A 25,040-nucleotide genomic window follows, 5' to 3' on the forward strand; every position below is an offset into this window, starting at 1 on the left:
TACTAAAAGTGGACCCCAAAACAGCATACTGTATTTCAGCAAAAATACAAGTAACGAATTTGTATCATGCGTTGCATCATGTGTCTTAAGCCGAACATGGCTACTTTCCTCATCGTGAAATTGAATTCCTTAAAGTTTCGATTTTAAACAACGTAGACTATATATGAAAAAACTTTTTTCGATAATTATGAAAATCAGCAAAAACCATTCGACTGCACTTGCAGCAAAATTGCCATTGTTGCTCAATACTTACTCTTAAAATAATTGCAGTAAAGTTATATGATGTGCACATGCACAGTTGCACACCTCATACATGGTGTCTTTGGCCACGGCCGTTGAGAGGAGAATTTAAGTCCCGTACTAAAACGATTTCCCGGCCCCAAATAAAGACACTTCCGAGAAAAATGCACCATATCCAAATAATGCATTATACTGTAGTTTGTTTAAACTCTCTACTGTTAAGGCAGTGAGGGCGTGTTTGCTCATGAACTCTTGTCTTTGTCTGTTCGTTGTGTAGAACCTGCAAGAACCGCTTTTGGGATAACGTCTACTCCCTTGACAAGTCTGCGTTGGTTCCAGTCATGTTGTGAATCGACATTGCTATAGGTGGTAATTTTAGTACAACCTACAGTAGATAAAGGAAAAATTGTAAACACACAATGCGGGCAATGAAAATAGCTCAACAAAGCATTCAATCCTTTCCGAACCTTTTGCCATGCAAAGTTACGGATCACAGCATCAAATAATAAAGATTTTGCAAGGTCTAATTTGATGCACAACATGCATAAACTGTTCACTTGGTTTTAAGTCGTGGTGGTGCGTAAACAAATCTTACAAATTCCTGTGCGCTAAAGCCACGTTTTCAACTCGCTACCGTTGGAGGTACCGTACTGGTTTACGTAACAAATTTTCAAAGCAACAAAAATATTTGGAAAAGTGTTTCGAAAGTTGCAAACAATGATTTCCTTCAGTAGATATCATGGGGTGATGCGTTCCGGTTTGCAGCTCAAGTTTTCTGGGTAGCTTTCTTTCAAAAGTAGCCTACCAACTTATCCAAAATGTGGATCGTTCTCTTATGTTATGGGCCAGTCCTATAGTATAGATGCTTGCTGGTACGCCCCTTTATTTTCTTTGAATCTTAATATAGCCTATAGCCTACGGTACGTATTCATTTGAGGAATAATTTTGGTGTTGCCCAGCAAAATCATTGAATTTGAAAGTGGATGGGAACAGGGGCGCCGGAAGCGGGGGGGCAGGGGGGGCGGATGCCCCCCTGCCTTCAATTTTTCTGCAGATGGAGGGGCAGGGGGGCAATAGTGCCCTTTTAAAGTCATGTAAGCTACTGGTACTGCACATTTTGTAATATAACAATTTTTGCTATTCGCTTTTAGCCTAATTATAATCTTTCATTTTTGCCTCACAATAATATTTACGGCAAAAAAATTTGCAACACAGTAGGGGAAGGGAAAGTAATTTGATACACTTTTAACATTTTTGCCTGTTAACTGAAAATTACGTGACACAAACTATTGATTTTAAGCTGAAATGAAAGTCTGATCCCTTACACACTTTTTAAAAACATTTTCACTTTTCTATCTTTGTTACATTTTTTTTAATTAAAATTTTAAAAACGTCACTCAAATGTATCAATTTACCTTCCACGGAAGGTAAATTGATACGCCTGGAAGGTGATTTGATACAGTAAAACTAATACAGAAATCCCCTTTGACAGCAAAGCAATAAATGAAAATTTACTATGTGGTTGGCGTGCTTGGGTGCAAGGACGACTGTTGAGGCCCATGTGTGCGGCGAAGCTTCTGCAGCGGAACGGACATGGGAAGGATCATTGGCTAGAGTTCTTATTCAAGGGGGGAGCATTGCGCTTTTCTCATTTTTTGACAGCAGACAGCGTGTAGGCCTACGAAAGCCTATATAATAGTTGTTTCTCAAAGTAGCAGGTCTTGTTAATAAAGAATAACTTATTAAAATCAACTAGATCAATGACAACATTTACTACAGTCACAAAAAAGAATTTAATTTACTGTATCAATTTACCTTCTCCACATGTATCAATTTACCTTTTCCCAAAAAATTTATAAAATTCTGATTTTTGTATGCTCGGATGCACATTGCAGAAAAAACGTGACATGCCCTTGAAGCCTTATCAATGAACTGTCAAATGAGTTTGGTTTCATCTTTCAAGAACTTTTCTTTAATTTTCCAGACGAAAATAATCATGAGTTAAAAATTTTACGAAAATATTCAAAAAGCACATTTTTGCAATTTTATGCCATAAAAGCACGAGTTAGCTGCATGGTGCAATTTTTGTAGGCATTATTTTCAAAGATATTCCACCTAATAACAATATTTTTGACTAATATTATTTGTACACTTCTGTAGGGGGGGTGTATCAAATTACCTTCCGTATCAAATTACCTTCCCTTCCCCTACAGGCCTTAAAACTCGTTTTTTTTTGGCAGCCGTCGTGCCCTACTGGGAGCTCCTTCTCGGTCGCCAAATCTGCGTGCTTGGAGGCCAAAATACAAAATAACGATACCGGTATCACAAGTAAATAGAATTAAACTTGCAACAATGCTAAAATGATCACTTAGCGTTGTTGAAGTCTGGGCCTGGGCGACGTCCTACAATAGAATCGTTGCACTATGCAATAACTGCTTTATCGGGATTGTAATTCAGTACTGCGGGACCATCTAACGACACTCGCACGAATGTCTCCAATGTGGCTTGATTTCAATGTGGCAAGATTTTAAAGAAGTTCGCCACTCCCCTAGAATTCTGTTTACCAACGAAAAACAACGTTCGACATGTGTTGACGATGATGGCAAGGTAATAAAATAAGTATTTCAATGATGTGAAGGACATTACTAAACGAAGCATGATTTTTGCAAAATATTATCAAAAAATGTTTTCCCCTCGGATGTCAACTAACCTACGATTCAATGTCCGACAACATCGAATCGACATAAAAACGACAATATTGCCAGCCGATGTAAATTAGCACTTTGGATTAAGACTTTGTTAAAATAAACGTCGGGAATTACAAACAAGACTGACAGCGCTGGTGATCGCAGATGAATATATTCCATCAATAACAAAGATACAATGCAACAGTGGCAATTATAACGCGCTGACCTAATTTTGCGTCACTCTTTGATACTTTTCGACAGTTAATCCACCATCATTCTATTGCGAAATTAAATAATTGGCTAGAAGAGACCGGCGACCAAACTTGGCCGATTGAGGAGGTAGCACCGGCGGTCATTCAAGCACTACTTAGCGGCCATGGCCGCAGGCTGCTTTAAGGCTTTACAGTAGGTTACATCATTATAACATAGCATGATGCCCTTCTTTGTATACTGGACACTTGTAGACTATCATTATACTCAATACATAGTGAGCTGATAGATTAGCATTATCGCTATATCTTATCTTAAAACTTGAAAAAAAAATTGGCCCTTTTGTAAACAAAAGTGCCCCTTTTTTGTAATCTTGCCCCCCCAGTCAAAAATCGTTCCGGCGCCCCTGGATGGGAATGGGAAGAGGCATAGATCTGGGTCCTGGGATGTTTAAAAAGAACACGTAAAATATGAAAACAAATAAAGTTGGGCTGAAGGAGAATAATGTGATGGACAGAGCAAAATAAAAAGAACTGATGAAGGCACCGTAGACGAGAACACACAGAAATTGAATAATCATGATGTTTTTGTTGTCATGTCGTATTAAAATCTTTAAAAGTAATTGCCCTAGTTCGGTTGTTTTTTGCAGAAAGTAGTTGAAGTCAGATAATGTCAGAATATTAACTTTCAAGAGTTACTTTTATTTTCGCTATTAACAAACGTTTTTGCAGTTATGGGAACTTATGTATATTTAGCCTAGGCTATAAGCCGTTAAAGTTTAATGAAATGATGCAAGTTACGGTAGTATTAGACTGGCATGAAGGTTTCATTTCAGAGAGTAGGCTAATATTTTTGGTATTGTTGTTTGGACATAAGTAAAAGACAATAAGCATACAAGGAACTAAATTTTGATCTGTATTGTTGTATGCATTTAAAGTGGTACCGGTAGGTCTGTAGGGCTGAAATTTTGTTTTACAAAAGTGCTTTAATTGCATAAAGCTTCTGTTTTGCACATGTTCATATGGACTTGACAGAATTTTGTGGAGAAGTCTTTTTGGTAGGTTTAGTTAAGTTAATTGGGACAACATTCATATTTGTAGACTACTGTAGATATAACATACGGCTACCTGTATTTCTATTCAGCAGTAAAGTGCATTGAGTTGACAATAACAGTTTGAATTAGGTGAACACTGATCCACAATTTTTTTTAATATGTTTTCTGATTAAGTTATTGGTTGTATTGCCACTTAAAAGCAGTCACATCAAAGCAAATAACAGCTTTTATTGTCATGGTTTATGAAAAATCATTACAAATCTCTGCTTTCCCCTATCTTCAGGCTAGGAAAGCGATCACCAGTGTTGGAAGATTTAATCAAGAAGGCAGTTATGGTCATTTCATTTTAAATTGTGCAACTTTTGGTACTATGCATCTTAAATTTTGTTTGTATTGATATGTCATGTTAGCTATAAAATACTGATTAAGTGACTTCTATCGTATTTGATCTGATAGCTGATTTTATTCAATGGCTGTTTCAATGTCTCTGTCACCAAATTATGCACATTTTTGACTTTTGACAAGAAATAGACTGTGTCAGTAGCCTATACCTTTATATATATAGCCTTTTGATTGCTTGGATAAAAGCTGTATTATATAGAAGTATCGAACGGTATCTTATTATGCAAACAGTTTATTCAAACAATGTGATAGGCCTAGTGTTTATTTTGGATTTTAGTGAGCATTGTTTGTTTTGTCTTTATTATTTTTTATAGTATATTTATAATTGGTAAAAACATAAAAAAAACACCTGAAAATATCTACTCGAAAAAGATCACCGTGCAAAATAGCCCCATGGGAAAAAATCCATAGGCTACTAGAAAAATATCATTCAACTAAATGTTTTTAATTTTTTATCAAGAGAAATATTTCCCCTTTACAATGGCAAAAGTTTTATCAATAAATTTGACAAATTTTTTTATCTAATTAATTTTGTTTATATACTTATTCTATTTTATAAGGTCATGATTTTATTCAAAGCGATGTTTATCAGGGAGGATTTTCTCTAAAGTAGACTTTTTGGAGTGCTTTTTTGGGGATATTTATTTACATATTTTTTTTTATATTTAATAGTCTAAAATGTTCCAATTCAAAGTTGCTTGGAGCAATGTATAATTGTATATATTATGTTGCAATGTAACAAACATGATTTTTTAGGATTTTACAAATCAAGTCTACAATACAACAAACCCAGTTTTTTCCAATTGTTTCCAACAACTTGTATTCACTTTGACACCTTGTGGATTTCTGTGGATACTAGCGTTGCCTTACTACCTAACAACATGCAAAAGGAATTCTTCTCGTATTTCAATATCTGCTCTCTTCAAAGCCAAAATGGTTTGCTTATAAATTGCTTTGAAATGTTCAAATGTGTTATACCATATTACATCAGTTTGTTGTGTAGTGTACTAATTTTAGAAACCAAAGACCGGCTACCCTTTATTTGCCTTGTAGTGTAGTCCGGGAACATTGCAAACCTGGTAAAATAATAAACCCTCGGCCCCAGAAGCTCAAATAAACAAAGAAAAAGCATTCATGAAAAAACTTATTACATAATTCCAACATATAAACAGGCAAAACTGTGAAGTGGAATGTTGTTTTTATTTTCAGATTACAACTTTTCTTTTGTGGGTGTTTGCTTGGACTGATTTGATCAAAAACTTAGTAGACTGGGGTCAATCACTGCCAGTGGCAACGGTTAACCTTGTCACACCACTACTTCTTGGAATGTCAATGGTAAATGCAAGAAATGTGTTGTAGTAAATATAGAGAGGAGACTGTTTACCAGGCATTTGATAAATGAAATGACTTGCGTTTTTCTGGTGACTGTACAAGTACAAGTGTACAGTGTTCATAGCGTTTATAGTTACGGCATTGCAATTTGCATACATATCAACACTGTTTTTTGTCGTAATGTTATTAATGTACGATTGTGCTTATTTGTTCCGTTGCTAGTAAAATAAAAAGCAAGTAAATCTCATAAAATGTTTTCTTCCTAACTACTAGCCTATCTTCCGTGATGCTGCAAATACTTTAATAAATAATTAATAATAACAACATTAAATAATAATTAACTACGGACAGTGGCACACCGTTTCGGCTTCACAGCTGCATCAGTGCAGTGAGTGCACTGGGAGCTACAAACCTCGTTTGGCAATTTTTTAATTTGTTGTTTCTAAAGAGGCCACAAAATGGGTACTTTTGCCAACCTTGCAAAAGTGCTCAAACTGCAAGCAGTGAGCTATGCGCCATGCTTGCAAATAAATAAATATCATCAAATAATAATATATAACTGTAGCAAGACATTGTCTATATCATTTTCTTCCTGATCACTTGTCACTTGAGCTTCTATTTGTTCAGGCTTTGGCTCTCATCTTGACTCAGTATGACCGAATAAAAGGAATTCAATCATCCGGCCTTTTGACCACATACTGGTTGTTCTTTCTTCTTAGCTGGATATTTGTGTTTAAAGGAAATGTTGATCGCATTGTGTCAAGCCAAGCTGGGGTAATATACAGTATTTAGATTTGGACATATTCTTGTTTGTATGAGTTGACATGTAACATGACGTAAAACATATTATGTAGAAAAGTAAAAAGCAACTTAAAAATTATTATTGTTTGGTGTGAGATATTGCAATATTGCAAAATATACTTTGGTATAGTTTTCCACCTAGAGTGTTATTTCATAAATTAATTTTCATAGTTACGGTACCTCAGGGTTCCGCGAAACTTTGCATGTTTGCTTATATGATTTTGTATTTTTAGAGCTCCTTGTCTAGCACCGAAATCTTAAGATCTACAATGTTTTTTCTGTCATTCTGTGGAATAATTGTGAACAGCTTTCTCTGTTTCTTTGCGGATAAAGCACCCGCATTCCCAGAGCATGTAAGTGTTTTGTCTTTGTTGTGGATTGACTGTCAGAGCAATCAGATTTAGTGCAAGAATGAAAAAAAAATGAATGATGTGCACAACTGCACATTCAAAACCAGCAATTCGTGTTGCTGTATTTGTAAGATAAATTATTTTCAAACTTTTTGATAATGTTGAATTACACTAGCCTACTACAAGAGGGAAAATTTACGTATGTGATCTACATACAGCTTAGGTATTTTAGTTTAATGGTCATTTCATATGTTGTTTAATGTGTGTTTTTGCAAAGTCGGCAACAATTCTTGTTACTTTTTGTCTTAAATTTCAGGTTCAGAGTGAACAAGATAGTACCCTTACCCATGCTGGGGGCAAGACCATCCATCACCCCCCATCCCCTGAAGACGGAGCGACCTTCATTTCTAAGATGTCGTTCTGGTGGTTTACAGGGTATGTCTAAAAACTTTTAGCTATTTGTACTATGTGTGTTTGTGCATCCACCATGTTCGTATTGTTCGTGGATCACTAAGTTTTAAATATCAATAATCGTAAATTTTTAAATTGATTGGTGCCTTGTGTGTTATTTGTATTGTGTTGTTGACTTTTTGTGTTGTTTACAAAACTACAGCAAAAAAAATCTCACAACAGAGAAACTTGGCGTCTCATTGCCTCCAACCCTCGACGAGAGGAAGGAACTTAATGATGATGATGGTTGACTTTTTACATTTTCATTTAACCTGGTGCGACTGTGACTAAATAAGTTTGCGTTATATTAACCCTGGTTCGAAAAATACGGTATGGTGCCCTTTCCAGTTTTTACATTCTTTTCTCTCGACGAGTTGTAGCTTAGAAGCAAAAGAATTTTAGAGTGACACTTGTTGATGTTTTAAAGTGGTCAAGGGTGCCCAATCCCCATCGTAGTTATTCAACATCTCAGGCTGACGAAGCCTTGTTACTGAGTATGTGACCACACACACGTTGGTTGCCAAACCCGATTGTTTTTATTTGCTTTTTTTCAAATGCAGTTTTGCAGAGCGTTGCGTTCAATTGCATTATAATCTCGCTTTCATTGTTTGATGTTTAATTGTTTATTATAGACTGGCAATAACTGGCTACAAGCAGCCACTGGAAGACTGTCATCTGTGGCGACTGAATAAAATGAACAAGTCCACCCATGTCACAAAGCAATTTGTAGAAAACTGGAATAAAGAATTGGCCAAGTCCAAGTAAGTATCTTGAAAGTGACTTTAATTCACGGGATGCATTCGGAAACAAAAATAATGGCGAATTGTCTTGTGAAGGGCATTACGTCATCTCTATGTTATTATGTACAATACGCTAAGTTTTTGAGAGTATGAACAATACGTGTTGATACGCAATACAAAAGTTATCGCATAATGATTTTTCTTATCACAAAAAAAAAAACTTAAAAAGCAACAAAGTTTGAAGTGTATTCTTCATACCAAGGTATCCTGACTGGTTTATGTAAGAGTCATTCCATGCCAAACGTCCTGAAAATCATAAAGATCCCAGTTTAACCCTCTTCGATTTTGCTCAAACTTTGTCAAAATGTTATTTGGCATGATTTAGCCATACATTACAAATTTTAGCTCAATATCTATTGTAGTTTTGGAAATATGATGCTTTAAAGTTTTAGGTACCCCCTAAACTTTTCCGCATTCGGTTTTTTGGACCATTTTCAATTAACCATATGATTTTCTCTGAAGGTTATATAAAGTTTATTTTTAGTAAAATGATTCACTTTTAGCTACATTACATGATTGCATTGTCAAAATGCAATTAATGTGCAGCATAGTCGAGTAATCAAGCCTCAAAGTAGCTCTTTTCTTCATCAAAAACAAATTTTGTGCCATATTTGGAAGTCTGTAACTTTTTTATGAAAAGTAGGATGGTTATTATATTTATAAAGTATGCTCTTTCCCTACCAGGCAACAACTTCACCAAGTTTGATAAGTAACATTATATTTATTAGAAAGTTACAATGCATCAAAATATGCACCCCAAGCAAAAAAGCCCAAATAACGCCATCTTGTGGTATAAAAATACCCCCGTAGCAAGGTGTTTACAAAATAATCTTTTTAACCATTTGAAGAACATTACCTAAGGAACTTGTGTACAAAGTTTTAATTTTGTCACTCAAATATTAAGAGGTAAGTTGGGGGCCAATTTTTAACTCCCCATAATAAAAAATTGGCTTATTTGCAGAGGAGTCATTCCATGCTTAATTTAGGAAAAAAAATATTAGTACACCCATGGTTCCAGAATTTTATGATATATTGTGTTCAGATAGAGCTCACTGAGACAACTCTTTTAAAAAAACAATTAGCATTCTATGGCCTTCGGTTCTCGAGATATTGAGGATTGCAATTTGGCCACACGAGGGCAAATCCTGGTTACGCATGAGTGATTTTTAAGTATATTTCTAATATAGATGGTAGAGGAGTGGGGAAAATTGCTATTTGGGGATTTTCAGGGGCACTGAATTCAATAAAAACAGTTCCAAATGGCTCAGAGCAATAGTTTTGTCTCTACAGTTGTTTTTTGCTCTTTCACTTCAACCGCTTAAATGGTTGAGTGACAAAGTCAAAACTTTGTACACAAGTTCCTTAGGTAATGTTCTTCAAATGGTTAAAAAGATTATTTTGTAAACACCTTGCTACGGGGGCATTTTTATACCACAAGACGGCCTTATTTTGGCTTTTTTGCTTGGGGTGCATATTTTGATGCATTGTAACTTTCTAATAAACATAATGTTACTTATCAAACTTGGTGAAGTTGTTGCCTGGTAGGGAAAGAGCATACATGATAAATATAATAACCATCCTACTTTTCATAAAAAAGTTACAGACTTCCAAATATGGCACAAAATTTGTTTTTGATGAAGAAAAGAGCTACTTTGAGGCTTGATTACTCCATTATGCTGCAAATTAATTGCATTTTGACGATGCAATCATGTAATATAGCTAAAAGTGAATCATTTTACTAAAAATAAACTTTATACAACCTTCGGAGAAAAAGATATGGTTAATTGAAAATGGTCCAAAAAACCGAATGCGGAAATGTTTAGGGTGTACCTAAAACTTTAAAGCATCATATTTCCAAAACTATAATAGATACTGAGCTAAAATTTGTAATGCATGGCTAAATCATGCCAAATAACATTTTGACCAAGTTTAAGCAAAATCGAAGAGGGTCCAACTGATAGGTCTAGGACGCTTGGCATAGAATGACCCGTAATGCAAAATAGCCCCAGTTAGGCCTTTTGAAAACATTTAAGCAAGCAACTAAAAAAATTATTCGTTTTAGTAAATACAGGAGCGAAAGTTCTTCCTCTTTTGCTGCTACGGTTGATTTCAAGAAAGAGTCCACCCCTTCTAAGGAGGAAGAAGTTTTAATCGTTCAACCAAAAAGTAAATCAATATAACTTATGAAAGCGTCATTCTGCAACCAGCGAATGCTTAATGCTTTTGTGAATATCATGAACAGGAAGTAATTTGAATTGTCGTTTGTAGTATACGAAGTAATAAAGTTTCCTGCGCTGTGGTTAGTTTGCGGCAACGTTCAAGATGCAATAACAAGGGTGCAGAAGTGCAATTGCTACGTGCATTCAAATGTTTTCCCGCTCGTTACCGTGATTAGCATGCGGTATGTGTAGTTGTGCACGTTTCTGAAAGTTTTGAATATTCTTCGACTCAAGACTAATGAATTTTTGGCACACCTGTACTGTACCATACATTTAGATGTTGTTTTGTGGTACAGGAGGGCGTAAGAAGGGGGCTTCGCTATTGATTGCCTTGGTCAAGTCATTCGGTCCTTATTTCTTGATAAGTAGCTTCTTGAAAGTCTTGCAGGACATCCTTGCCTTTGTGAGCCCACAATTGCTCGGGTAAGTATGAAAATTATTCTCATTTATATTTTTATTCTTTAACGTCACGCAAAATGAATTTCTGTAAAGAATGTAGTGCTTTCCCGTAAATATCTTGCAGCTTTTCTGCAATCAAAAATTTTTAGTGCAGCTTTTCCGTTAGTCCCGACAAGCTCACAAAAAAGAAGATTTTAGTTTTGATAATTTTAAAGTGTTGTCACTGCAACAAATGGTTCCTGAAACTGTTTCTGAGAGTTGATAGCTGAACAGGATTTTATTGTTGTGTTCAATCACAGTGCAACTTTGCATTAAAAAAAAAAACTTTTTGCTTTTATTACAGTGGCCTCATAACGTTTATATCGCTGGACCTCCCTAGTTGGCATGGGTACTTCTTGGCTGTGTGCATGTTTGTTGTTGCTTTATTGCAAAGCATCATCCTCCAGCAATATTTTCACATATGCTTCGTTGCCGGGATGCGACTACGAAGTGCCATCATATCGGCAGTTTATAAAAAGGTGATGACAGAATTATGTAGGCTTGTTATCATTAAATATATTTTAGAACAGTCAAGTTGCCTCTTGCAAATGTGACTGACTTTTCTAAACGTGCTTTCATTAACTGGAAAGCTAACTGATAAAAGTGACCGCTTTGAGCGGTAATGAATCGATATCAGTGAGTTTCCTGGAGGCTGAAGTTTTCTTTGCTTGTATCGCGTTAAGATTGATCCAATGGCATTAGTTACTTTTATGAATTAACGAAATATATGTACAGGATGGATAAAATATTTTCATAATGACAGCTATATACGGTACTATCAAATAATATGCATTACCTTATATTTCTTGTAATAAAGGTCAGATGCAAACTTATTCAAAGTTTTGTCTGTGAATTAATTTGCACCTGGTTATTGTTTTAGGAAGAAACCATCGTTAGTTCATAACTTTTTCTGTCAGCATTTTGCTGTTTGTTAGATCTGCTGTAATGCATTAAATTGTATTTCTGGAATAAACAATAGTTTTTTTTGCAAGAAGAGCTGTGTTCTGTTTCAATACCTCTATCCAGCACATCTTGCTTTCCAGGCATTAGTTCTGTCTAACTCTTCCCGAAAGCAAAGCACGGTGGGAGAGATTGTAAATCTTATGTCAGTAGATGCCCAACGCTTCATGGACCTCATGTCCTATCTCAACATCATATGGTCGGGTACGTTTTGATTGTTTTTGGAAACAAAGACCATTGTGTTTCTCGGCAGTCGAGTGTAGCATGAATTCAGCAATAGACACGTGTTTCGCCCATGAGGCTGGGATCACCAGTCACTAAGTCAGGTAGTGCTGACGCCAGGAAGATCGCTTCTTCTCAACAAAGGCCATTGTTATTTAACTGCCCTGAAGTGTGATGATGTGTTCTTATTTACTCTTTTCATGGCCACCTAAAGATACGGCCTGATTTGTCACATTTTGCAGAAATTTCCAAGTTTTTCTAACTTTGGGCGAACGTTTAAATAAATTTTTCTAAAAATTAGATTTTTACGCTTTCTTTATTCTTTTCCCCAGATGACACAATGGGTTTTAACATCCTCACATGTTGAAAAACAAAGAAAATTTGATTTTGTAAATTTTAGTCAGACTGTTAATTTTAAATAACAGTCTGATTTTGCGTTTTTCAAGTTACTTTTTCTCATTTGCTACTGCTTTCCCAAGGCAACAAAAAAATTTTTTGTCATTAGGAAACCGCAAAAAGTAAAAACATCTCAAAAAATGTCAGTCAAGCACTAGCAGTAGCTGTAATCAAAATCTGCAAAATGTGACAAATCAGGCCGGATCTCAAGGTGGCCATGCTCTTTTTCTTTTCGATTGTTCACAAGTGTTGCCCTTTTCTCTCAACTATTCTTGATTATCGCGTTGTTTTGATAGGTTTTAGTCATACCTGGCTGTAATTTAACCTGCAATCTTTTCTAAGTTATAAAACATAACGTCCGCATGTTCGAAATAGTTTACCCGCTTATTGGTAACTGTGTTTGTTTAAACTGTTTTTTGACGCTTGAAAAATTTCTTACTTCCAGGTCCATTCCAGATCATCTTGGCTTTGTATTTTCTATGGCAAGTTCTTGGTCCTTCGATACTTGCAGGCTTAGCTGTCATGATTCTCCTTATTCCTATCAACTCTGTGTTTGCTGCCAAGGCAAGAGCTTTGCAGGTAATGCAACAACTTGTTAATGTACTCATGTCTACCTGAAGATGGCATCTATATGGGTGGCCATGATGTACTTGAGTTATGACAATAAATCATAAAAAGATAGCCACAAATATTTTAAACACGAGAAGAGCTCATACAAATTGGACGCTGTGTGAATGTAAAGAAAAACGTTCCCAAGAAAGCCAACGTCTGAAAATTTTCGACATCAAAAGTCATTTTCATTTTACATCCGATAACATCGTAGGCTACAGTGAATACAAAAAAAATGTCACAAGGGTTTTGGCATTAAGCAAGCATGGCACTAAGGTGGTGTCTGTAAGCATCGGAATTAATGTCTGCTTTATATCACAGGTCAAACAGATGAGATTCAAAGATGATCGTATCAAGCTTATGAACGAGATCTTGAATGGAATTAAGGTTTTGAAGATGTACGCCTGGGAGATGTCGTTCAAGGTTTGTCTCAATATTCAATCTGAATTTAAATATTTTAACCGTAGTTGCTTGTTTCATGTGGTTAATATTTCCACACCACGTATGAATGTTGAACGAAATGTACAAGCTATCCGGAGGCAAGTGGTAGGGATGCAACAACTACCATCAGTTGTCGTTTCAGTGCCTATTTACAAACGTTCTTTGATGTTTGCAATTGTTTTTATGTGTCCATGCAAAGTACATGCCGTTAGTCTGGCAGTCGTGGGATGACCGAGTGAGAAATGCGCTTGGCGTCCAACCATATAGACCTGGTTCGACACCCGGCTAAGCTTAATGTTGAAAAATACTGCTCAACTTTACCCAGAGTGTAATAAATTGAATAGTTGCAGTTGCTAAAAGGCGACCGAGACATACAAACTGGCCACTCTACTCTCTCCAAACCCGCGGCCTCGTACAATGAGAAAATGTCGTCTTTTATTGCTCGGTGACCGAATCTGGTGCCACCTTTACATGCGATTGTTTTCAGGATAAAGTGTCTGAGATTCGAGAGAAGGAGCTCAAAGAATTGCGTCATGCCGCCTACCTGAACGCCGTGTCGATGTTCACTTTCGTGTGCGCTCCGTTTATGGTAAATGAACGTTATTTTTACATTCACAGCCTGGAGATGAACATGTTGACTGTTTAAATACTCTATCTATGTCCAGTTTCAATGTTTTTAATTATCCATAGGGTTGTTTGACCAACGCAAGGAAATTAAACTGTAGAGTTGTGCTCAGGGTGTTGACGATTTTGATTGAGTACACAGAAAAGCAAGGGGACCAATCGTTGTGGCCACCTTCAAGCATAGCACTGCTATTTTGCATTCATCGAATACTGGCATCTGCACAATCTCATCTCCAGCATAATATATTCAAGAATCGGCTTTTCAATATTCAGTTTGCGCATGTTAAAAGAGGAAAAGGCATGTCACTAAGCGTTCTGTCAAAGCCGCAGTAGTGTGCTCTTGGTGGGAGAAGAACCACGGTTCTTCCCACTGTTGGTCAGAACTCGGCACGCAACCCAATTCCATTGGAAGTTACAATTCAAGAGCCGAAAGAACAAGGACCATTCCAGCCAGTAAAGCAACCGTTTTTTATATCGATTCAACGTCTGCAAACAAAACGATTGGTTCGCTGTATGAATTGTCCCAGCAACAAAGTTCTGCACACGCTCAATCAACGATAAAAGTCCGATGTTTACGAGCAGGGACTGGGGTGGATTGTTTTCCACTGATCTTGATGTTAAGTTTAAATACGTGTTGCCTCCTCATATGAACTGATTGAAACCTACAATGTAGGTTGTCTGTGCTCAATTGTCCCCTTTTGTTTGATCATAATCCATTCTTTTTGATTTGTAATTTCCCCAACGTCAGCCCTGGTAAAGGTAAATGTGGTTTCATTTTCAATACAGGTTTCAGTAACCACATTTGCTGTGTACGTTCTATCCGATCGAACAAACATATTAGACGCTCGGAAAGCTTTCGTGTCTCTGTCCTTGTTCAACCTGCTTCGGTTTCCCCTGACCATGTTGCCAATGGTGGTAACCTCGCTTGTTCAGGTGATACCATGTTCCGATTATCTATAATTTTATATCATTCTGTTTTTCAGTGTAAATTTTAACTGATACTTTAAAGCCAAAGTGATTTTAAATCAATGTTTCGTTTGAAAATAACATACTTCAGGTTTGTAAGTGGTAACTGGTAATATACCTTTTTAAATACATCCGGGCATGTCAATTTAAATCGTTCTTAAGTGCTGCATTTCACCAGCTATAATGATAAGTGGTTGTAGGGAGGCCTGCACTATCGTGGTTAAACATTTAACTTTACATTACATGATTATAACTAGCTAATTCCAATATACCAACCATCTTCATATTTAGTTACCTTGGTGATTTAAATAGTTTTACTTGAAATTGCTGATTAGTTTTTCAAGGTTTGATTCAACTGTTGTTTTGGTCATTCTTATCGTAACAAATTAATTCAGGACAAGAAGTAGTAGTTGGTTACCAGAAAGCAAAGCGATTGCTTTTTACATTGATTCAACGTCTGCGTACGTTAGATCAATGTAAAAAACGGTTGATTTGCTGACTAGGATTTACTTTCTATCACCCACATTCGGTTCTCGAGCCTGTCCTTCTCCTTACATGAGCTGCACAAATTTTTCGAATGCACATCGGAGTTGCATCGACAAACAGTGAAGACGAATTACACTGACAAGTGCAGGAAAGGACACAATATTTACGGCAATATGTTTTTTGTCGTCTTTCTCTTGGTATGGACTGCTTGGTTACCACTTCGCAATTTTAATACTTTTTCAGACAAAACTTTTCCTCTTTTGTTATTAAATCACACTGACATTTATTTCACGCTCGTGGGTATTTATTGACGCTGCAGTGTTGCCCTTTCATCAGGCGAGTGTCAGTCTCCAGCGTCTTCAATCCTTCCTGAACAACGATGAGTTGGATGTAAAGAATGTCGAACGAGGTCCCACTCCAGCTCCCGATGAAAACTCTATCATCATCGAGAACGGGTCATTCAAATGGGACTCAAATGAAGCAAATGCTTTGTCAAAGTGAAGTTATTTTCTTATTATCAGGCTGTTTACCTAAAAATACTGTTATTAAAGGTTAAACATTAAGTTCTTTTTATAGTTTAACTTATATCTTAAGAGGTAGTGCCATAGTGATTATTTTAGATAAAGTTTTGATGTTTATTTTTGCACCATTCCAGAATATACAAAACCAATTTTTAAAAAGCGATCTTATAATACTGAAGGTTTCAGTAATTTCAATTTGCAAGTAACAACTTTGAGTATGATTTTTATGTGAATTGCACCCGCAGCATCTCCATGTCCGTCCAAGAGGGGTCACTGGTCGCTGTAGTGGGGCAGGTCGGTTGTGGAAAGTCGTCGCTTATGTCGGCGTTGCTTGGCGACATGGAGAAAAGCGAAGGTCGTGTCGCTGTTAAGGTATTTTTTTTAATTTGCAAAGATTTTGGATTTATTCTGTGTAATAACATGTGTTTTTATATCTGTATCTGTATATTTGTTTTGTGTCTGTATCCATTGCAGATGTACGTTAATCTCAACCCTTTATACTGTATGTGTAAGGGTTGTACAAGAAAGCTGTTAAAGTTCAAATTTCACTTGCATTTCATCTGCTATTTTCTAATGGCTGAATTTGATATCGATAAGCACTAAGTAAATTCAATTATCTTCATTTTGTTTCCAAAAAGTCTGGTCTTCATCCCGAAACACCCGGATAGACCAGTTGTCTGCAGTGACTCCTTCACTTCTCTCTGTCGTTGTTATTTTTAATCTTTCTTGTCAGATCATCTTTCAGTGTGTCTTCCCATGTTTTCGTTGGTCTTCCCTTTCTCACTTTCCCCATCACTACCTTATTCGAAACTCGCTTTGTTAGGTTGTTTTCAACCACCCATTCCAGATGTCCAACCCATCGCAGACGATGTCCACGCAAATACTCCTCAACAGTCAACATCCATGTCCCCTGCAATAATCTGTGATTATTTTTTTAACCTTGCGAGTTCCACTTCGATCAATAATAAACTTTCTATATCTGAAGGGCTCCGTTGCGTATGTGCCTCAAATTCCCTGGATACAAAACTTAACAGTCCGTAACAACATCACCTTCGGGCAATCATTGGAGCCTTGCAAGTACCAAGACATTGTTCAAGCTTGTGAGCTCGCGCAAGATTTCGAGATGCTTCCAGATGGGGATCACACAGAGATTGGCGAAAGGGTAATTGATCGTCACTCCTGAATGTATAAAAGTTATGCCGTTGGATTTTTGTTGCTCTACACCAGTGGTTCTTGGCCTTTTTTTCCCTGGCGCCCCTTTCCAGATATTTCCATAGTCAAGTGCCTATCATAATATAAGGATTGTACTAAAGATGATGAGAATCATGTTAAGATAATTTTAGTTAGACCACGTTTTAAAAGCGAATGAATTAAGCATCAGACCAGACAATGCGCATTATGACATAACTATATAAACATCACATCAACATCTCATTACGAACATTCCACAAAAGAATGCTTCTTATAGATTCAAGGGCCCGTAGGCCTATACCGAGCACGGATATTCATTGATCTTGATCTAGCAGAACTACTAAAGCAAATTTGCTATGAGAAAAATATCGTTACACCCTCAGAATGTAGCACCCCCTGAGTTTTCCGCCCCTCTAAAAGTCAACGGTACCCTCTAGGAGACGGTAACGCTCAGGTAAAGAACGATTGCTTCACATCAATGTAGTGTATTATTCGTCCTTTAGATCTAAGTGTGATGTTTTATAGATAGCACATTAGTAAGTTGCTGTACCTTTCCGTTAATCTGACGGCCTATTATAGGAAATAGCTTTCGTGTAGTAACATACACCAATACACGTGGATGAGTCAATTTAACCGAGTCTGTATGTTTTTTGTTTTTTAAAGGGAATTAATCTATCCGGCGGCCAAAAACAACGGGTGTCAATAGCAAGGTCTGTTTACCAAAGTGCAGACGTAAGTATTTACTTCATATTGTTGCTGGGCTTATGTTGTAGGTACCAGTCTATATTGCAACATAGCATACGAGAGGATATAGTATTTGATGCAATTCTCTTGGCATTGTTATTACTATTAACTGTGTACTTCAAAAGCTTCACTAAATCTGTGCAGTCTTCAATAAAAATATCACTTTAAATCACGGTTTGCATATTTGGTTCAATTTCATCCATGCAGTCAATCCACGCATCTCTTTCAGATCTATCTGTTTGATGATCCACTGAGCGCCGTTGACGCGCATGTTGGGAAGAATATATTCGACCACGTCATAGGACCGGATGGTTGTCTCAAGACAAAGGTGGAAACAAAGTAGTTATCGATTTGTTATGTTAAACCTGGCACTGTGTTTAGTCTCAGTATTGTTTGTTTCATTTGTTAGGCTCGATCGGCTTCAAGGTTGTTTGAAACGATTTTTATTGTGCTCAATTGAAAGTTTACTTTATGCCCTTCGAAAGAAATTGCTGGAAAGTTGTTTCAAAATCAAAGCATGAAAATTTACACTGAGACAAACGTTCGTTCAATTTTGAGAAAATTCGAGTTTATCCTCAAGGCCTTAAGAATGAGTAATTCGTGCAAGAAAGAGCATGACGCCAACCACCTTCGATTTCAGAATGCTCATTGTTTTCCGTGATGTTTCTGTTTTCGTTTAGGGTGGGTAACGAAATTAACTCCTTTTAATCTACGACAAAATGAAATTTTTCGCTGAAAACCTCAATTAGATACCAATGCAAATGAAATACTTTCCTCTGAACAGCCCTGATCGGTTGGCCGCTTAAGGGTTTTCGTAAAAATGGAAGAAAAGCAAAAGAGCTCATTTTTCATAATGGTTTGCTCGCCGTGTGCTTTGTTAAGTTACTTCTTTCACGCTTTTTTCCAAGAAACACTTGGTGGGCTTTCAGTCAGAGTTTTTCGTCCTACTTTCATATTTTCTAGCAATTTAACCGTAGTCAGGATCTTTATTATTTGTATGTTTGCTTTACTTTTTGTATCTGATTTGAACAGACGAGGATACTGGTCACCCATGGCCTTGCCTTTCTTCCACATGTCGATCAAATCTTTGTGCTGGTCAAGGGTCGTATCTCTGAAGTGAGTTTGAGTTTAGAAACAACTTGGTTGGAACGCCTAGCCAATCTAATCAAAAAAATACAGTGCCCAAAATGTAGACGCCAAACTCGTGTTCAGCAAATGTTTCGTAGACTAAACTGTTTTCTATATAATTTGCTATAAAATTTCATTTTTGATGAGTTTAAATTTCATGCTTTATTTATTGATGAAATTGAGTTTATTTTTAACCTTATTTTGTAAGATATAGGGGTGTTCATGATGGCTAAAAATAGAAGCCAACAAATAATTGCAAATTTTATCGATCCTGTTTTCAAATTTACTTTCTATCGAAGATAATATTTATGTATTTTAATATTTAAACATGTTTATTAGACGATTGTTCTTTTTTCCTACATAAAGAAGACGACTGAAATATTTGCATCTTTATCAATAGTCTGCAAAGAAATTTACCCTTTTTACATTGATTTAACGTTCAAAGTTTTAACTGTAATTTCGAATGTTGAATCAATGTAAAAAACACATATTTTTCCAACTGTTGAAAAAGCATAATAATTCCCAGACAACAAAATCCATCATGTTTACATTGATTGAACGTCTGCAGACGTTGAATCAATGTAAAAATGACGGATTTTGTTGATCTCTCAGCACTGCCTACTTGATCCCTTTTGCTGTGTTTTACATCGACACTTATGTTTCTCCAGCAAGCCATTGCAGGAATGACAATAACAGTATGCTTTGTTTTAGTTTAAATGTTTTATCGACGCAAGTTTATGATACTTTAAGGTTGGTACTTACAATGAGTTGCTGGCTAAAAACGAGGCATTTGCGGAGTTCCTGCGCACCTACGCGCAGATGGAAGATGAAAATATGGAGGGCGACCCCACAGGCAAGTTACTGGGCTTCATTATCCATTCATTGGTTTGGAGAACCGCGAGTTTTTTGGTTTCTATGACAGTGATGTTGATTTTTTTAGACATAAATTCGCGAAGACAAGGTTCCTAAGTAAAAGCAGTACAAAAAATGTTATGTCTGCAAGTTTAAAAATTGACGATTTTAATGATTTGTCGCAGTGACGTCACGTCTTAATAAATGATGAAAAACACAACGTTGTAGTTCAAATTGTGAAAGTGAAGAATGAAAAGTTCTGCCTCATGCACTGCATTATATTGTTTTTTGTACTTATCCAAACAAAAATCCTGATTCAGCTTGATTTTCAATTTAAACCGTATAAACCCCATACGTATGCGTTACAACAAAAAGAAAAGAAAGAAATCTGGTAGAGGAGCTGAATAAGATCAAAACACCACATAATGTCCCCATTAAACTTAGCAATCGTAACAAATTTTAATTGGAGTCTGTTACCTCACCTAACGTACCAACCAGTTATGTGTTTTTCTCTAGTGATGAATGTTGATCCGGAATCTTTTTCTCTCAGCGAAGATGACCTAGAGCCAGAGATGGAGTTGGAAGAAGGATCCACTCAAGGCACTCAACATCTGTTTGCAAAGTTAGTCAAACCAGAACTGTATGTGTCATCCCAACTACAAATTCAGTCATTTTTGCATTGACCATTAACGTTATCAGACGTAGATTCAGTGCAAAGAAGGACTGATTTATTGCCCGGGATTGTGTTTGGTTTGGTTTTGAATCTTTATCTTCGGACTGACAAAGCCTTGATAGGTTATTTGGCAGAGTGAAATTTCCGACTGTTGAAGTGTTGTTGCTGGGGAATTATTCCATCCTTTAGGTGCTGCTGAATGGAGAGCAGTTCTTAACGTGCATTGCTCAAGTGCACACCCCGAGAGTCGAACCAGTGATCTTGAAGCTTCTTCGTTCACGAAGTCATGCGCTAACCAACTGAGCTATCGGAGCGAGCTATTGTGTGTTTTAAAGAACGTCACACTAATTTCTACATAGGCTAATTGCACATGGTACAAATGTTCCATAATTACATTTTGACAATAATTCAATTGTCGTATTGTAATATTATGCTGCTGAATACAGCAGACAATCTACAACAACCAATCTTCTGGCTTTATTCTCGCTTTAGATGAGGTCATTAATGAGGTGCATTCTGTCAAAGGCACGTATCATGTGTTCTCACCAACTCATGTTTGTCCCTTCTTAACCTTTCTCACATTCTTTAGCTTCAGTACTCAGTAGTCTTTAAAATCATTTTTAGTTTTGACTAGATGCTTAATTGCTTGTGCTTTCATTCGGAATAACATTGCCGTCTCATCATTATTGTCTAGTTAGTACATCTCTTTTACTCCCCCTCCTTCCTATGATGCATATCTTCTTTGATCTTCTTTAGCCTCCTAACTTGTCTTGATTCTCTTTGTCATGTAGGCACCACTAGAAAACTAGTGTTTAGATTTATGGTTCGAAAATTTTTGTTTGAAATTCGTAGCTTTTGTATGCTTTAACAGGCAACAGGCCAAGGCCCGTGTGCATGGACCCGTTTGCAAGCGCGTTCCGCTGAAGAAGAAACAGGAGGAAGAACGTATCTGCCACCTACCTCCTCCCAAGTCCTTGCAAAAACTTATTCAAACGGAAAAGGCGGAAACAGGAAACGTGGGTTTGATGCTTTGGTTAACATTCACATTGCTTTACATTCCGAGTATTTGTGAAAAATTAGCATCAAGAAAACACCGATACTTTTTATTAGGGTCGTGTATTTTTAAAGTTACTTTAACTCTGCAAATTACAGATAGCTGCAGTAGACGGGTAAGATCGGCTACGTGTATATGGTTGTGGTTGAACAATGACCAATTGACCATACAAAATTTGTTTTGTTACTATACACAAATTGAAAACCTTGCATAAGCCAGGAACGTTCGTAAAGTCACAACGAGGACGAACTCGATCAATTTCAAAATTGCAGCTAATATTGCTGCATTCAACGTTGATTTTATGTTGTATTTTGCTTTCTATTTAACTATAAAATACGCATTGATGCTTTGCATCTCAAATTTGGTTTGTTTTTAAGGTGAAACTCTCAGTGTTCTTGGCGTACATGCGAGCCATCGGTTTCTTCTTTTCCTTTATAGTCATACTCTTCTATGTGCTGCAAAATGTCGCCCAAGTCTATTCCAACCTATGGTTGTCAGGTAACGATTAGTTGTAGGTAGGACGTAAAGCATTAAACTTGTAACTTTTACAACAAATGGACGTGTTCTGTGTAAAAGGAGCGGTTTTACTGGCGCCAGCAAAAGGCTGACTACTCTCTACAGAACGGCGAGCACTGCGTTTCGCCAACTATTCTAACATAGCCTCTACGCTAGCCATCAAGACTTTTTTAAGTCAATAAATTTTTTCTCGGCAGTCGAGTGTAGCAAGAATTGGAAACGATGGACATCTCTCCAGCTTCGGGGTGAAACACGTCTCTATCGCTGTCGATTTTTGCTTCACTAGGCTGCTGGGAAATACATGAACGGAAAAACTGAAATATAGTTACTTAAAAGGTTAAATCTTTGAACTGCAAACAAGGCAGCAACCAAATAAAAAATCGCCTCATTGTTACGCTTGTTGAGTCACACGTGACGTTATTATTTGTTGTAATTATACTTACAATTGTTCAGAATGGTCCACTGGCCCTTTGAACCCTGATGGGACTCGAAATGGAACTGAGATCAGGCTGGGTGTTTATGGGGCCTTGGGAATTGGACAAGGTTTGTAATCTTTAGTATTAACATAAGTATATACACTATACAGCATTAGCACCAAAACCACTCTACGCAATAAATCTGATATATCTGTTTGCAAGTTTATTTTCACTTTACATTTAGCCTACGTCTATATGTACCAGTGATTTTCTTGATGCATTATGTTTAAATAATAGAAAGTATCTTATACTCACCACAGTCATCTGCCTGTATTACAGCATAACAAACCGTTTCTTCACTACAGTGTTGCATGTCACATCTCCTCTCCGTACCATGGAGCAGTTAAGGTTGCCCCCTGGTTTCCTCAGGGGTGTTCACTCGTATGCTCCGAGGGCCGGGTGTTTGAAGACACGCCCTGTGCGGTTTCAGGTTTACGAAACGCATTAATCGTTGCATCCGATGAGCAATTTATTAGAAATATTGCACGAGACATGATGGAAAAGACGCGATCATTAACCCACAGCTGTCCTGTGTTTTAATTAATTAACCTTTGTCATTCTCCAGAGAGCAGTCACTATGATGCTATCATCCGGTCATAGTATTTGTGTAAAATCAAGGCGATGGCGGTATAATATTAGTTTGCCGAGCTTTGAGTATGAGAACATCATGTTTTCCTTGTAACTACAAGGCTCGCGGCACTACCTTCTAAGCTGAGTGTCAAACCAGGATTATACGATTTGAAGCCACATGCCTTGTCTGCCTGCTCATCCATTGCACAAATATACGATTAATTGGGGAGTGTCCGTAATTAGACGCTTCAATAGCTGCCCCTGGTTGGCCACTGAGAAAAAAAAATAACTATTTGTCATTTAAATGCTTGAATGAAATTTCAAGTTTGTGGTTTGACTTTGCAATTGTGCATGCCGATAAAGTGCTTAGACGCCGCATCATTTTAAGCCCACTGACCAATAATTATGGATTGTTTCAATACAAAGTACAGTGAACACATGTACTATTGTACTTGCTTCGGGCTTAAAAGATGTTCTTATTTTTCAATATTTTATTTCATTTTGTTGTTTTCGCCTTAAGAGCTCTTGTATTTCAAAATGGTGCTGAGCATGAAATGGAGCGCTATATAATTCTTTCGTTTGATTGTTATGGTTCTACTGGGTACTGGGTAGTAACCACTGACCATCGATAGGTCTTGCCGTAATTCTGAGAATGCTTTAGTTAATCAAATCAAGCTGAATGAGAAGTAGTTTTGTGATGAAGTTGGTTGTAATTTTGTTTTTCTACTGTGGCATTTGCATGTTGGAAATTGAAGACGGTCTGTACAGGCTTCTCGAAGAAGTCAGCTTTGTTGATTGAACAAACGTTTGAAATAAAATTATTCGATGTCTCGCAGTAGGCTACGATTTACGAGCACTATCAAATTTTCATTTATTTTCAATGAGTTTGGTTTTGCTTGATTTCTCACTAAATTTTTACCATTGAACATTCGCACTTTTATTTCTCCGCTTTTGCCATTGAGACTCAATTTTCAAACAGTTGGTTAAAGATAATTAAAAAAATGAACTTCTTTCTGTGATGACAGGAAATTAATATCAAATGCTCTCGTATATATTTCCAGCCGTATTCAACCTGTTGTCCACCATCACGCTTTACTTTGCTGGGATTGGCGCATCCAAGCTTCTCCATTATGAAATGCTGAGTCACATCCTGAGAGCTCCGATGTCATTCTTTGACCAAACACCGATTGGTCGAATCATCAGTCGCTGTAGCAAAGACACTGACGTCATGGACACGCTACTCATTATGTGAGTCCCTTCTTTTTACGTGTCTTCTGCAACTTTGTCCTTTCGTATGCAATTTCTTTTTCAAACTTTAAGGCGATAGTGACAAGCTAAGTTGTGGGAACTTAACATTTCACTTGACTTTAACTTTTCTTGTAAACTTCTATGAAAAATTAGTAGTTGTAATTCCGAGAGGTTGTTCTCAGGCCGTGATTAGAAAAATGCAAAATTTTCTCCCGAGCCGTTTCAGAACACTTCGGCGAAAAAAAGGCGGTCGTTATGTTATTTTTTTGAATAAAAAAGCTCGGAATTTTTCCGATTTTCCCCGAAAACCTTCGGAAACTGTTCGGGAGTGGCGAGGGCAACTTCTAGAAATTTCGACGGGTGTTAAAATTTATAAGTTA

The 25,040-nt window shown here is 36.9% G+C and overlaps 1 protein-coding gene across 1 annotated transcript in view; it reads left to right on the top strand.

Moving 5' to 3' along the window:
• Positions 1 to 4,074: 4,074 nt before the first annotated feature.
• LOC145777751 (multidrug resistance-associated protein 1-like) overlaps positions 4,075 to 25,040 on the top strand; it is a 30,235-nt gene continuing 9,269 nt past the window's right edge. The window contains exons 1-27 of the mRNA XM_082589196.1: positions 4,075 to 4,194; positions 5,350 to 5,529; positions 5,803 to 5,928; positions 6,553 to 6,699; positions 6,960 to 7,079; positions 7,393 to 7,511; positions 8,159 to 8,287; positions 10,389 to 10,492; positions 10,842 to 10,968; positions 11,288 to 11,462; positions 12,027 to 12,147; positions 13,007 to 13,140; positions 13,492 to 13,593; positions 14,099 to 14,200; positions 15,022 to 15,168; positions 16,024 to 16,184; positions 16,454 to 16,580; positions 17,194 to 17,370; positions 18,063 to 18,131; positions 18,373 to 18,471; positions 19,176 to 19,259; positions 20,022 to 20,124; positions 20,640 to 20,745; positions 21,668 to 21,812; positions 22,228 to 22,348; positions 22,820 to 22,909; positions 24,474 to 24,660. Coding sequence (XP_082445322.1) covers positions 4,159 to 4,194; positions 5,350 to 5,529; positions 5,803 to 5,928; positions 6,553 to 6,699; positions 6,960 to 7,079; positions 7,393 to 7,511; positions 8,159 to 8,287; positions 10,389 to 10,492; positions 10,842 to 10,968; positions 11,288 to 11,462; positions 12,027 to 12,147; positions 13,007 to 13,140; positions 13,492 to 13,593; positions 14,099 to 14,200; positions 15,022 to 15,168; positions 16,024 to 16,184; positions 16,454 to 16,580; positions 17,194 to 17,370; positions 18,063 to 18,131; positions 18,373 to 18,471; positions 19,176 to 19,259; positions 20,022 to 20,124; positions 20,640 to 20,745; positions 21,668 to 21,812; positions 22,228 to 22,348; positions 22,820 to 22,909; positions 24,474 to 24,660 — 3,338 coding nt within the window. The 5' untranslated portion in view covers positions 4,075 to 4,158. The remainder of the gene's footprint in view (positions 4,195 to 5,349; positions 5,530 to 5,802; positions 5,929 to 6,552; positions 6,700 to 6,959; positions 7,080 to 7,392; positions 7,512 to 8,158; positions 8,288 to 10,388; positions 10,493 to 10,841; positions 10,969 to 11,287; positions 11,463 to 12,026; positions 12,148 to 13,006; positions 13,141 to 13,491; positions 13,594 to 14,098; positions 14,201 to 15,021; positions 15,169 to 16,023; positions 16,185 to 16,453; positions 16,581 to 17,193; positions 17,371 to 18,062; positions 18,132 to 18,372; positions 18,472 to 19,175; positions 19,260 to 20,021; positions 20,125 to 20,639; positions 20,746 to 21,667; positions 21,813 to 22,227; positions 22,349 to 22,819; positions 22,910 to 24,473; positions 24,661 to 25,040) is intronic.

The sequence above is a fragment of the Aplidium turbinatum genome, chromosome 9 (assembly GCF_918807975.1).
Source record: "Aplidium turbinatum chromosome 9, kaAplTurb1.1, whole genome shotgun sequence".
In the NCBI taxonomy this organism is placed as follows: domain Eukaryota; kingdom Metazoa; phylum Chordata; class Ascidiacea; order Aplousobranchia; family Polyclinidae; genus Aplidium; species Aplidium turbinatum.